Genomic DNA, 13,863 nt, shown 5'->3' with positions numbered 1-13,863 from the left:
TATGTTGGAATGTGCAAAAAATTACAATCAAGCCTAGCCTACAGAAAACACTTAATTGATGTGATATAATGATAACTTGTTAAATGTATGCCTACAAAGGTTTATTAAACATCATAGTCATTTATTTCGTCAGTCATCATGTTCATGTTAATGAATAGGAAGGACACTTAAACCATAGCCATAAACCAAAATATCTGCCGTGAGTCCCTATGCGTGAGTCACGAGCTCCTCCCAGCTGACTCTGGCAGATCACATGGACAGTCAGTCGCGATCGGTTATTTAATAAATAAATGTGAATTATGAATAATAATAAAACGCTTCTACCTAATATGACTATTTTCTATATAAACTGTAAAAGAAAATATGTGTTTTCCTGCTGTATTCTCCATAAAGAGTAAAGTAAATGATGTACTTATTTCTGGAATTGACGTCACTTCCTGGACTCGTCTGAGGCTGGTCTGAGGTCTCTCAATGACTTAACCCCTACTGTTTTTATAGGCGAACTTCAGAGGTCTGTTGAACCATAGATATACATAATACAGGCTAGATGTCTCGTCCGCGCTGCTGGCCAATAGAGGTTGACGTCCGCACCTGGAGGCTCACTCATAGGCCTAACATTGTGTTTCAATGGTGCATACTTTTTAAACAACCATAACTTGCTCAATTTTCTACCGATTTTCAAACGGTTTGGTTTGTTATAAACGTCAGAGATGTAGTTATGACACTGCATACTTATAAATAATAATAAAAACTTCAACATGTTCAAGTATCCAGATTATAGCTACGTTAATAATGTTTGTAAGAAACCAAACCGTTTGTAAATCTGTCAAGATTTCAGCGAGATAAGAGTATTTGTGTTTGTGCAGATCAATCACCTTACATCAGGTACCACAGAGCCCACCAGATAGCTTGCCTGTGACAAGATGGCCGACGGTGATGCCGTTAGAGACTCCGCCATAAGAGTGTTTTCACACTTGGTCCCTTTCAGCCTTCTAAACGAACTCAGATTGACGACTTTTTTGTGCATAATGTGAGGGGGCCTGCACTGAATTAGAAAGTTTGATTGGCTGACATGTTGACTGACAGTTAGAGGATCTTTGCAATAACTTCAGATCAGAATTCATTAAAAATGTATATATATATTACATATTTCATATTTTTTATATATGAAACAAAATCACCACACCAGTATCTATCAATCTATCTATCTAGCTAATTTCTGCCATTTTTAGGGGACAACTGTTCATATCATTCTCCCGTTTATGCATCTCATTAACTTTTGTTTTGCATGCAATACCCATTGTTGATGACACACCCTTGGTGCGGTTCAAAACTGGTTGGTTCACTAGATAGCACCAGTTCTGGACCGCACAAGATACCACTAGATAGCACCAAGGTTTAAAGAATTCGGAACGCCACTGGTTCAAGAATGCGTGCTCTGTGTAGGTCGATAAATGGCCTATGTGAAAACACCCTAAGTTAGTGCAAGATGTTTAGCACCTGCGACAAAACTGTGTAGAGCAAAACGTCTGCATTTCCAATTTCTTCGTCCCTGTGAGAGTTTAACAGGTGCGATTATTCAAAATCCCCATGTTATTTTCCTATAGAAAAAAATCTCAAGATACCGGATCTCCTTATTTGGGCAAAGATGGTAGCTTTTTTGTAGGTGAACTTCATAGGTCTATTAATGTCTGGCCACACCCCAGAGACACTGGCACGCATCACTAAACAATGCACACCTGGAACTCATTTGATTCTAATTATCACTGAATTGAGCATGAGGGCGTCCTGCCTTTATAAGCCTCCATAATGCCAGCTTGAAATCATCCTTTCCATTGTTGTTTAGTGATCCAACATGGCAGTACTGGCAAAAGTTGTCGCTGTGTGGTTTCTCATTGCTACTGTTAGTAATGGTGAGTGGTGTTAAGTATCTTTTGGCAGTTGTATTGTGTCTTTTAAATCCCACTTAAATCATGATTTCTTTTGCTCATCTGAGCAGTCTTCTGTCTTCCAAAGAGGGATGTTGTGGAGAAAGGTGCCCATGTGGTTGATGTTACAACACCAAATCCCAACAACCAGACCCAAACCGGAGATAATGGTGAGTATTTCTGTAGTGCTCCTATAGTCTTACAAGCTGGTTGTGTTGAACTCAAATGTCTAAACTTGAATGGAATCCCCAGGTGGTGCAAGTGAAGATGTTCAATCAGCCACTCCAGCACCTAATCCCCAGAATCAGACAGATGCTGCACAAACTGAAGTTACTGGTAAGGATAATGGCTTATTTTTGCCTTCATTTTATATTTGTTATACGTGACCATATACCAATCCCATCACCCAACTGAAATGCATTTATTTTGTGAAATACAAAGATGGAGCAAGTGAAGATGACGTGGTAACTGAAGGCCCAAATTCCCAAAACCAGACAACAGCTGCCCAAACTGGAAATGCTGGTAAGGACATTGGGTCATTTGAATATGATTTATGTACTTCACTATATACCATTCCATACACAGCCCCACTGACATAAATTTATTTTGTGAAATACAAAGATGGAGTAAGTGAAGATGACGTGGTAACTGAAGGCCCAAATTCCCAAAACCAGACAACAGCTGCCCAAACTGGAAATGCTGGTAAGGACATTGGGTCATTTGTGGCTTCATTTGAATATGATTTATGTACTTCACTATATACCATTCCATACACAGCCCCACTGACATAAATTTATTTTGTGAAATACAAAGATGGAGTAAGTGAAGATGACGTGGTAACTGAAGGCCCAAATTCCCAAAACCAGACAACAGCTGCCCAAACTGGAAATGCTGGTAAGGACATTGGGTCATTTGAATATGATTTATGTACTTCACTATATACCATTCCATACACAGCCCCACTGACATAAATTTATTTTGTGAAATACAAAGATGGAGCAAGTGAAGATGACCTGGTAACTGAAGCCCCAAATTCCCAAAACCAGACTACGTCATATGCTGCAGGTGGAGTAACTGTTACTGGCAATCAAATCCTACGGGGGTAGTTGCTAACATAGCCTGAACAAACTTCTATTAGGGAAAACCATTGGGGTCACTTTAAATTATGCCACCACCTACATCATTCCCAAATTATACTATGGTCTAAAATGAGCCGGCTGTTTTTGTGTAGGGTCCCAGGATGGTCCAAGTGAAGATGCTGAGGTTACCATGCCGACACCAAATGTCCAAAACCAGACCACCTCAGACCACACTGTAGGAACTGGTAAGGCTCGCTGGCTGTTGAAGGGCAGTGTGTCCCTGTCCTGCTTACAACTGCAGTTGGGAATAATCTGTTTATGACTCGGTTTGGTTCTGAAACTAACTGGATCCTCCATGACTTTCTCCTTGTTTTCTCATGTGGTATCCCAAGATGGTGCAAGTGAGGATGCTTTTGTGTTAACTACTGTACTGAACCTGCATAATGAGACTACTGCTGCCCAAGATGGGACCACGGTTACTGGTATTTGCTGATTTGGCTTTTTGACATGTTTCTGTGAGATTTCAATTTTATTGATACATCTGGGATTTGAAACTTGACCAAGACATGATGCTCTACAGTACATTAGTATCTGATTTAGATTTGTGGAATTTCTCCCCATCCATCATGACAATCTCTAGCTTCTTTAGCGCTGGTCTTCTGAGACTTGTGGATTGTAGATGTGTGAATTCAGTTCATTAGCCCCACTAGTGCTCTGTACCACACAAGGAAGGAGTCCCTTTGGTTGACTGATTTTAGAGCAATGGTGCAGAAACTGGGCACTGTGGGCTGGCTTGGTTGTATGGTTCATATCTTAGCCCAGCAGGTCTCTTATATAATAATCAGTGCCAGTAGTGTCACAAACCTCTGGTGGTTATCAACCCCATGTTGGAGCGCAATAGCATTTGTAAACTTGCTCACCAATTATTATTTTAATACTTTATTATCCCTGTCTCCTACTGTGCTGCATACTCTGCTCCCTAACAAACTGCTCAGACTTAACCTCTGGCTGATGGAGCTCCCCCAGTCATCTTGTATTTGTCTCCTGTGAATTGTAGATGGCAGGCTATATAACAACTTGTGCAGTTTGTTAGCCCAACTACTGCTGTACAAGGAATGATTTTGGTTTGAACCTTTTTGGAGCTGAAATGGAACATTGTGGGCTGGCCTGGTTCATATTTCAGGCTGTAGCATTCTTAGATCAACCAATAGTCATAACAAATGTCTAGTTGACCAGTCCCAGATTGAAGCAATGGCATATGGTAAGGAGTTCTGAAATGTAAGTAAAATGTAACTTGTCTTTTTTTACCAATCCCTGTAGACTCCCATGATTCTGCCTAACCCATTCCTGATGTGACCATTCGGAATGCTATGCCTGATGGAACTACTCATCATTTTCATATTGAAAGCAATAAAGACCAGACTTTTTAATCCAATATTGTCTTTCCTGTTTGTTTTTGTTTTTTTTTTGAAAGTGGGAGTTGTGATTGTCTTGTCTGATTTGGCGGTAAAGCTGAATAGAAGACCTCATTAACTTTCCTGTTACATTTACGTTTAATTTTGTAATGTGTTAGCCTAACTAAAAGGGAAGTTGGTCCAGTTAATTATACAATTGGTGGATATTGGGTCCGTGTAACGCTTATCAGTTAGATTTTCTAAACACAAACGGACATTTGGAAAAACAGAAATGGATTCAAATATCCAATTTCATTTTTTCCGCCTTGACAAATTAAATTGGATCTTGGAACTGTTTTTCTGTTTTTCTTCAGAGGATCAGAAATTTAGAAAATGACAAAATTGCATCTGGGCTCCAATTATTCAGTACTGCAATGATATTCTCTCCCTCGTTCCACATAACTAGCCAACCAATCTTGGAAATGTGCCCTGGTTAGAGATGGTTTCTATGTAGCGGTAAAATAAATGAAAGCAGGCTGGGCTACCTGCCCACTAAGTTTCATGCAGCCTGGTCTTTCAGTGTGTTGAATTTGACACAATTACTGAAAGGGGGGAGGGGGCTGACTAGCTTAGAGTAGAGATCCTGGCCACAAAGTTATCGAAGTAAGGACTGAGTGGCTGCTCACTGTAGATTATAATTGACATTTTGGCAAACAGCCTTCATCCAGGCTGTAAGGCTGTTTGCCTTTAAACAGTTTTATATTTGTAGCCTATGGAAGTTCAACCACATAGGACACAAAGGAGTTAGGATTCTTTCTTTAAGTTTATTCACCAGTGTGTAGGTAGCAGCTAGTAACCAGAAATAGTCTCTGGCATTCAACCAAAATACGTTAGCATGAATTGGTAATGTTGATGATGAAGAAATCGGAAATGCAGATGTTTTGCTCTACACACTTTTGTCCTCTGCCTTCTAGTGGATACTGTGATCTTTGGTGCGTTTGGTAAGACGACCCAGAGCTAACTTGCAATAAAACTGGCCATAGGTAGTTAGCTTTAATTAACACCCGGATCTCCTTATATGGGCAAAGATGGCAGCTTTGGTTCCTTTAGAGGGAGTTAAGTTATTTAGAGACGGGTGACCGTCGCAGGAAGTGCATCATAACAAAGAGACGCCAGACCCTCTTGTATCAGCTGTACTCGGTGATACTGCAGACTCGTAAAATTAGTTAGAACATAAGGCAGAAAAAAGACAAGTTTCCTCATGCTGCTTCCTTATGTTGGAATGTGCAAAAAATTACAATCAAGCCTAGCCTACAGAAAACACTTAATTGATGTGATATAATGATAACTTGTTAAATGTATGCCTACAAAGGTTTATTAAACATCATAGTCATTTATTTCGTCAGTCATCATGTTCATGTTAATGAATAGGAAGGACACTTAAACCATAGCCATAAACCAAAATATCTGCCGTGAGTCCCTATGCGTGAGTCACGAGCTCCTCCCAGCTGACTCTGGCAGATCACATGGACAGTCAGTCGCGATCGGTTATTTAATAAATAAATGTGAATTATGAATAATAATAAAACGCTTCTACCTAATATGACTATTTTCTATATAAACTGTAAAAGAAAATATGTGTTTTCCTGCTGTATTCTCCATAAAGAGTAAAGTAAATGATGTACTTATTTCTGGAATTGACGTCACTTCCTGGACTCGTCTGAGGCTGGTCTGAGGTCTCTCAATGACTTAACCCCTACTGTTTTTATAGGCGAACTTCAGAGGTCTGTTGAACCATAGATATACATAATACAGGCTAGATGTCTCGTCCGCGCTGCTGGCCAATAGAGGTTGACGTCCGCACCTGGAGGCCAACTTGCCACAGTCAGCTCGCTCACTCATAGGCCTAACATTGTGTTTCAATGGTGCATACTTTTTAAACAACCATAACTTGCTCAATTTTCTACCGATTTTCAAACGGTTTGGTTTGTTATAAACGTCAGAGATGTAGTTATGACACTGCATACTTATAAATAATAATAAAAACTTCAACATGTTCAAGTATCCAGAGTATAGCTACGTTAATAATGTTTGCAAGAAACCAAACCGTTTGTAAATCCGTCAAGATTTCAGCGAGATAAGAGTATTTGTGTTTGTGCAGATCAATCACCTTACATCAGGTACCACAGAGCCCACCAGATAGCTTGCCTGTGACAAGATGGCCGACGGTGATGCCGTTAGAGACTCCGCCATAAGAGTGTTTTCACACTTGGTCCCTTTCAGCCTTCTAAACGAACTCAGATTGACGACTTTTTTGTGCATAATGTGAGGGGGCCTGCACTGAATTAGAAAGTTTGATTGGCTGACATGTTGACTGACAGTTAGAGGATCTTTGCAATAACTCCAGATCAGAATTCATTAAAAATGTATATATATTACATATTTCATATTTTTTTTATATGAAACAAAATCACCACACCAGTATCTATCAATCTATCTATCTAGCTAATTTCTGCCATTTTTAGGGGACAACTGTTCATATCATTCTCCCGTTTATGCATCTCATTAACTTTTGTTTTGCATGCAATACCCATTGTTGATGACACACCCTTGGTGCGGTTCAAAACTGGTTGGTTCACTAGATAGCACCAGTTCTGGACCGCACAAGATACCACTAGATAGCACCAAGGTTTAAAGAATTCGGAACGCCACTGGTTCAAGAATGCGTGCTCTGTGTAGGTCGATAAATGGCCTATGTGAAAACACCCTAAGTTAGTGCAAGATGTTTAGCACCTGCGACAAAACTGTGTAGAGCAAAACGTCTGCATTTCCAATTTCTTCGTCCCTGTGAGAGTTTAACAGGTGCGATTATTCAAAATCCCCATGTTATTTTCCTATAGAAAAAAATCTCAAGATACCGGATCTCCTTATTTGGGCAAAGATGGTAGCTTTTTTGTAGGTGAACTTCATAGGTCTATTAATGTCTGGCCACACCCCAGAGACACTGGCACGCATCACTAAACAATGCACACCTGGAACTCATTTGATTCTAATTATCACTGAATTGAGCATGAGGGCGTCCTGCCTTTATAAGCCTCCATAATGCCAGCTTGAAATCATCCTTTCCATTGTTGTTTAGTGATCCAACATGGCAGTACTGGCAAAAGTTGTCGCTGTGTGGTTTCTCATTGCTACTGTTAGTAATGGTGAGTGGTGTTAAGTATCTTTTGGCAGTTGTATTGTGTCTTTTAAATCCCACTTAAATCATGATTTCTTTTGCTCATCTGAGCAGTCTTCTGTCTTCCAAAGAGGGATGTTGTGGAGAAAGGTGCCCATGTGGTTGATGTTACAACACCAAATCCCAACAACCAGACCCAAACCGGAGATAATGGTGAGTATTTCTGTAGTGCTCCTATAGTCTTACAAGCTGGTTGTGTTGAACTCAAATGTCTAAACTTGAATGGAATCCCCAGGTGGTGCAAGTGAAGATGTTCAATCAGCCACTCCAGCACCTAATCCCCAGAATCAGACAGATGCTGCACAAACTGAAGTTACTGGTAAGGATAATGGCTTATTTTTGCCTTCATTTTATATTTGTTATACGTGACCATATACCAATCCCATCACCCAACTGAAATGCATTTATTTTGTGAAATACAAAGATGGAGCAAGTGAAGATGACGTGGTAACTGAAGGCCCAAATTCCCAAAACCAGACAACAGCTGCCCAAACTGGAAATGCTGGTAAGGACATTGGGTCATTTGAATATGATTTATGTACTTCACTATATACCATTCCATACACAGCCCCACTGACATAAATTTATTTTGTGAAATACAAAGATGGAGTAAGTGAAGATGACGTGGTAACTGAAGGCCCAAATTCCCAAAACCAGACAACAGCTGCCCAAACTGGAAATGCTGGTAAGGACATTGGGTCATTTGTGGCTTCATTTGAATATGATTTATGTACTTCACTATATACCATTCCATACACAGCCCCACTGACATAAATTTATTTTGTGAAATACAAAGATGGAGTAAGTGAAGATGACGTGGTAACTGAAGGCCCAAATTCCCAAAACCAGACAACAGCTGCCCAAACTGGAAATGCTGGTAAGGACATTGGGTCATTTGAATATGATTTATGTACTTCACTATATACCATTCCATACACAGCCCCACTGACATAAATTTATTTTGTGAAATACAAAGATGGAGCAAGTGAAGATGACCTGGTAACTGAAGCCCCAAATTCCCAAAACCAGACTACGTCATATGCTGCAGGTGGAGTAACTGTTACTGGCAATCAAATCCTACGGGGGTAGTTGCTAACATAGCCTGAACAAACTTCTATTAGGGAAAACAATTTAAAGTGACCCCAATGATGCCACCACCTACATCATTCCCAAATTATACTATGGTCTAAAATGAGCCGGCTGTTTTTGTGTAGGGTCCCAGGATGGTCCAAGTGAAGATGCTGAGGTTACCATGCCGACACCAAATGTCCAAAACCAGACCACCTCAGACCACACTGTAGGAACTGGTAAGGCTCGCTGGCTGTTGAAGGGCAGTGTGTCCCTGTCCTGCTTACAACTGCAGTTGGGAATAATCTGTTTATGACTCGGTTTGGTTCTGAAACTAACTGGATCCTCCATGACTTTCTCCTTGTTTTCTCATGTGGTATCCCAAGATGGTGCAAGTGAGGATGCTTTTGTGTTAACTACTGTACTGAACCTGCATAATGAGACTACTGCTGCCCAAGATGGGACCACGGTTACTGGTATTTGCTGATTTGGCTTTTTGACATGTTTCTGTGAGATTTCAATTTTATTGATACATCTGGGATTTGAAACTTGACCAAGACATGATGCTCTACAGTACATTAGTATCTGATTTAGATTTGTGGAATTTCTCCCCATCCATCATGACAATCTCTAGCTTCTTTAGCGCTGGTCTTCTGAGACTTGTGGATTGTAGATGTGTGAATTCAGTTCATTAGCCCCACTAGTGCTCTGTACCACACAAGGAAGGAGTCCCTTTGGTTGACTGATTTTAGAGCAATGGTGCAGAAACTGGGCACTGTGGGCTGGCTTGGTTGTATGGTTCATATCTTAGCCCAGCAGGTCTCTTATATAATAATCAGTGCCAGTAGTGTCACAAACCTCTGGTGGTTATCAACCCCATGTTGGAGCGCAATAGCATTTGTAAACTTGCTCACCAATTATTATTTTAATACTTTATTATCCCTGTCTCCTACTGTGCTGCATACTCTGCTCCCTAACAAACTGCTCAGACTTAACCTCTGGCTGATGGAGCTCCCCCAGTCATCTTGTATTTGTCTCCTGTGAATTGTAGATGGCAGGCTATATAACAACTTGTGCAGTTTGTTAGCCCAACTACTGCTGTACAAGGAATGATTTTGGTTTGAACCTTTTTGGAGCTGAAATGGAACATTGTGGGCTGGCCTGGTTCATATTTCAGGCTGTAGCATTCTTAGATCAACCAATAGTCATAACAAATGTCTAGTTGACCAGTCCCAGATTGAAGCAATGGCATATGGTAAGGAGTTCTGAAATGTAAGTAAAATGTAACTTGTCTTTTTTTACCAATCCCTGTAGACTCCCATGATTCTGCCTAACCCATTCCTGATGTGACCATTCGGAATGCTATGCCTGATGGAACTACTCATCATTTTCATATTGAAAGCAATAAAGACCAGACTTTTTAATCCAATATTGTCTTTCCTGTTTGTTTTTGTTTTTTTTTGAAAGTGGGAGTTGTGATTGTCTTGTCTGATTTGGCGGTAAAGCTGAATAGAAGACCTCATTAACTTTCCTGTTACATTTACGTTTAATTTTGTAATGTGTTAGCCTAACTAAAAGGGAAGTTGGTCCAGTTAATTATACAATTGGTGGATATTGGGTCCGTGTAACGCTTATCAGTTAGATTTTCTAAACACAAACGGACATTTGGAAAAACAGAAATGGATTCAAATATCCAATTTCATTTTTTCCGCCTTGACAAATTAAATTGGATCTTGGAACTGTTTTTCTGTTTTTATTCAGAGGATCAGAAATTTAGAAAATGACAAAATTGCATCTGGGCTCCAATTATTCAGTACTGCAATGATATTCTCTCCCTCGTTCCACATAACTAGCCAACCAATCTTGGAAATGTGCCCTGGTTAGAGATGGTTTCTATGTAGCGGTAAAATAAATGAAAGCAGGCTGGGCTACCTGCCCACTAAGTTTCATGCAGCCTGGTCTTTCAGTGTGTTGAATTTGACACAATTACTGAAAGGGGGGAGGGGGCTGACTAGCTTAGAGTAGAGATCCTGGCCACAAAGTTATCGAAGTAAGGACTGAGTGGCTGCTCACTGTAGATTATAATTGACATTTTGGCAAACAGCCTTCATCCAGGCTGTAAGGCTGTTTGCCTTTAAACAGTTTTATATTTGTAGCCTATGGAAGTTCAACCACATAGGACACAAAGGAGTTAGGATTCTTTCTTTAAGTTTATTCACCAGTGTGTAGGTAGCAGCTAGTAACCAGAAATAGTCTCTGGCATTCAACCAAAATACGTTAGCATGAATTGGTAATGTTGATGATGAAGAAATCGGAAATGCAGATGTTTTGCTCTACACACTTTTGTCCTCTGCCTTCTAGTGGATACTGTGATCTTTGGTGCGTTTGGTAAGACGACCCAGAGCTAACTTGCAATAAAACTGGCCATAGGTAGTTAGCTTTAATTAACACCCGGATCTCCTTATATGGGCAAAGATGGCAGCTTTGGTTCCTTTAGAGGGAGTTAAGTTATTTAGAGACGGGTGACCGTCGCAGGAAGTGCATCATAACAAAGAGACGCCAGACCCTCTTGTATCAGCTGTACTCGGTGATACTGCAGACTCGTAAAATTAGTTAGAACATAAGGCAGAAAAAAGACAAGTTTCCTCATGCTGCTTCCTTATGTTGGAATGTGCAAAAAATTACAATCAAGCCTAGCCTACAGAAAACACTTAATTGATGTGATATAATGATAACTTGTTAAATGTATGCCTACAAAGGTTTATTAAACATCATAGTCATTTATTTCGTCAGTCATCATGTTCATGTTAATGAATAGGAAGGACACTTAAACCATAGCCATAAACCAAAATATCTGCCGTGAGTCCCTATGCGTGAGTCACGAGCTCCTCCCAGCTGACTCTGGCAGATCACATGGACAGTCAGTCGCGATCGGTTATTTAATAAATAAATGTGAATTATGAATAATAATAAAACGCTTCTACCTAATATGACTATTTTCTATATAAACTGTAAAAGAAAATATGTGTTTTCCTGCTGTATTCTCCATAAAGAGTAAAGTAAATGATGTACTTATTTCTGGAATTGACGTCACTTCCTGGACTCGTCTGAGGCTGGTCTGAGGTCTCTCAATGACTTAACCCCTACTGTTTTTATAGGCGAACTTCAGAGGTCTGTTGAACCATAGATATACATAATACAGGCTAGATGTCTCGTCCGCGCTGCTGGCCAATAGAGGTTGACGTCCGCACCTGGAGGCCAACTTGCCACAGTCAGCTCGCTCACTCATAGGCCTAACATTGTGTTTCAATGGTGCATACTTTTTAAACAACCATAACTTGCTCAATTTTCTACCGATTTTCAAACGGTTTGGTTTGTTATAAACGTCAGAGATGTAGTTATGACACTGCATACTTATAAATAATAATAAAAACTTCAACATGTTCAAGTATCCAGAGTATAGCTACGTTAATAATGTTTGCAAGAAACCAAACCGTTTGTAAATCCGTCAAGATTTCAGCGAGATAAGAGTATTTGTGTTTGTGCAGATCAATCACCTTACATCAGGTACCACAGAGCCCACCAGATAGCTTGCCTGTGACAAGATGGCCGACGGTGATGCCGTTAGAGACTCCGCCATAAGAGTGTTTTCACACTTGGTCCCTTTCAGCCTTCTAAACGAACTCAGATTGACGACTTTTTTGTGCATAATGTGAGGGGGCCTGCACTGAATTAGAAAGTTTGATTGGCTGACATGTTGACTGACAGTTAGAGGATCTTTGCAATAACTTCAGATCAGAATTCATTAAAAATGTATATATATTACATATTTCATATTTTTTATATATGAAACAAAATCACCACACCAGTATCTATCAATCTATCTATCTAGCTAATTTCTGCCATTTTTAGGGGACAACTGTTCATATCATTCTCCCGTTTATGCATCTCATTAACTTTTGTTTTGCATGCAATACCCATTGTTGATGACACACCCTTGGTGCGGTTCAAAACTGGTTGGTTCACTAGATAGCACCAGTTCTGGACCGCACAAGATACCACTAGATAGCACCAAGGTTTAAAGAATTCGGAACGCCACTGGTTCAAGAATGCGTGCTCTGTGTAGGTCGATAAATGGCCTATGTGAAAACACCCTAAGTTAGTGCAAGATGTTTAGCACCTGCGACAAAACTGTGTAGAGCAAAACGTCTGCATTTCCAATTTCTTCGTCCCTGTGAGAGTTTAACAGGTGCGATTATTCAAAATCCCCATGTTATTTTCCTATAGAAAAAAATCTCAAGATACCGGATCTCCTTATTTGGGCAAAGATGGTAGCTTTTTTGTAGGTGAACTTCATAGGTCTATTAATGTCTGGCCACACCCCAGAGACACTGGCACGCATCACTAAACAATGCACACCTGGAACTCATTTGATTCTAATTATCACTGAATTGAGCATGAGGGCGTCCTGCCTTTATAAGCCTCCATAATGCCAGCTTGAAATCATCCTTTCCATTGTTGTTTAGTGATCCAACATGGCAGTACTGGCAAAAGTTGTCGCTGTGTGGTTTCTCATTGCTACTGTTAGTAATGGTGAGTGGTGTTAAGTATCTTTTGGCAGTTGTATTGTGTCTTTTAAATCCCACTTAAATCATGATTTCTTTTGCTCATCTGAGCAGTCTTCTGTCTTCCAAAGAGGAATGTTGTGGAGAAAGGTGCCCATGTGGTTGATGTTACAACACCAAATCCCAACAACCAGACCCAAACCGGAGATAATGGTGAGTATTTCTGTAGTGCTCCTATAGTCTTACAAGCTGGTTGTGTTGAACTCAAATGTCTAAACTTGAATGGAATCCCCAGGTGGTGCAAGTGAAGATGTTCAATCAGCCACTCCAGCACCTAATCCCCAGAATCAGACAGATGCTGCACAAACTGAAGTTACTGGTAAGGATAATGGGTTATTTTTGCCTTCATTTTATATTTGTTATACGTGACCATATACCTATACCAATCCCATCACCCAACTGAAATGCATTTATTTTGTGAAATACAAAGATGGAGCAAGTGAAGATGACGTGGTAACTGAAGGCCCAAATTCCCAAAACCAGACAACAGCTGCCCAAACTGGAAATGCTGGTAAGGACATTGGGTCATTT

The 13,863-nt window shown here is 40.2% G+C and overlaps 1 protein-coding gene across 37 annotated transcripts in view; it reads left to right on the top strand.

The window, feature by feature from the left end:
• The window catches only part of LOC121709859 (cell wall protein IFF6-like), a 63,529-nt gene that overhangs the window by 16,627 nt on the left and 33,039 nt on the right, over positions 1 to 13,863 (top strand). For 22 of the 37 annotated variants that reach the window (XM_042093526.1, XM_042093525.1, XM_042093538.1 and 19 more), the window contains 7 exons: positions 2,370 to 2,450; positions 2,550 to 2,630; positions 2,742 to 2,822; positions 8,064 to 8,144; positions 8,244 to 8,324; positions 8,436 to 8,516; positions 13,763 to 13,843. In XM_042093526.1, the coding sequence (XP_041949460.1) occupies positions 2,370 to 2,450; positions 2,550 to 2,630; positions 2,742 to 2,822; positions 8,064 to 8,144; positions 8,244 to 8,324; positions 8,436 to 8,516; positions 13,763 to 13,843 (567 nt within the window). Of the gene's footprint in view, positions 1 to 1,751; positions 1,914 to 1,999; positions 2,099 to 2,180; positions 2,265 to 2,369; positions 2,451 to 2,549; positions 2,631 to 2,741; positions 2,823 to 7,445; positions 7,608 to 7,693; positions 7,793 to 7,874; positions 7,959 to 8,063; positions 8,145 to 8,243; positions 8,325 to 8,435; positions 8,517 to 13,227; positions 13,301 to 13,386; positions 13,486 to 13,567; positions 13,652 to 13,762; positions 13,844 to 13,863 lie in introns of those variants that run through there. The other 15 variants (XM_042093529.1, XM_042093536.1, XM_042093533.1 and 12 more) reach the window with 15 other exon arrangements.

The sequence above is a fragment of the Alosa sapidissima genome, chromosome 5 (assembly GCF_018492685.1).
Source record: "Alosa sapidissima isolate fAloSap1 chromosome 5, fAloSap1.pri, whole genome shotgun sequence".
Lineage (NCBI taxonomy): Eukaryota > Metazoa > Chordata > Actinopteri > Clupeiformes > Clupeidae > Alosa > Alosa sapidissima.
Note: the sequence above shows the minus strand (reverse complement) of the source record. Positions and strands in the feature narration are given on the sequence as shown.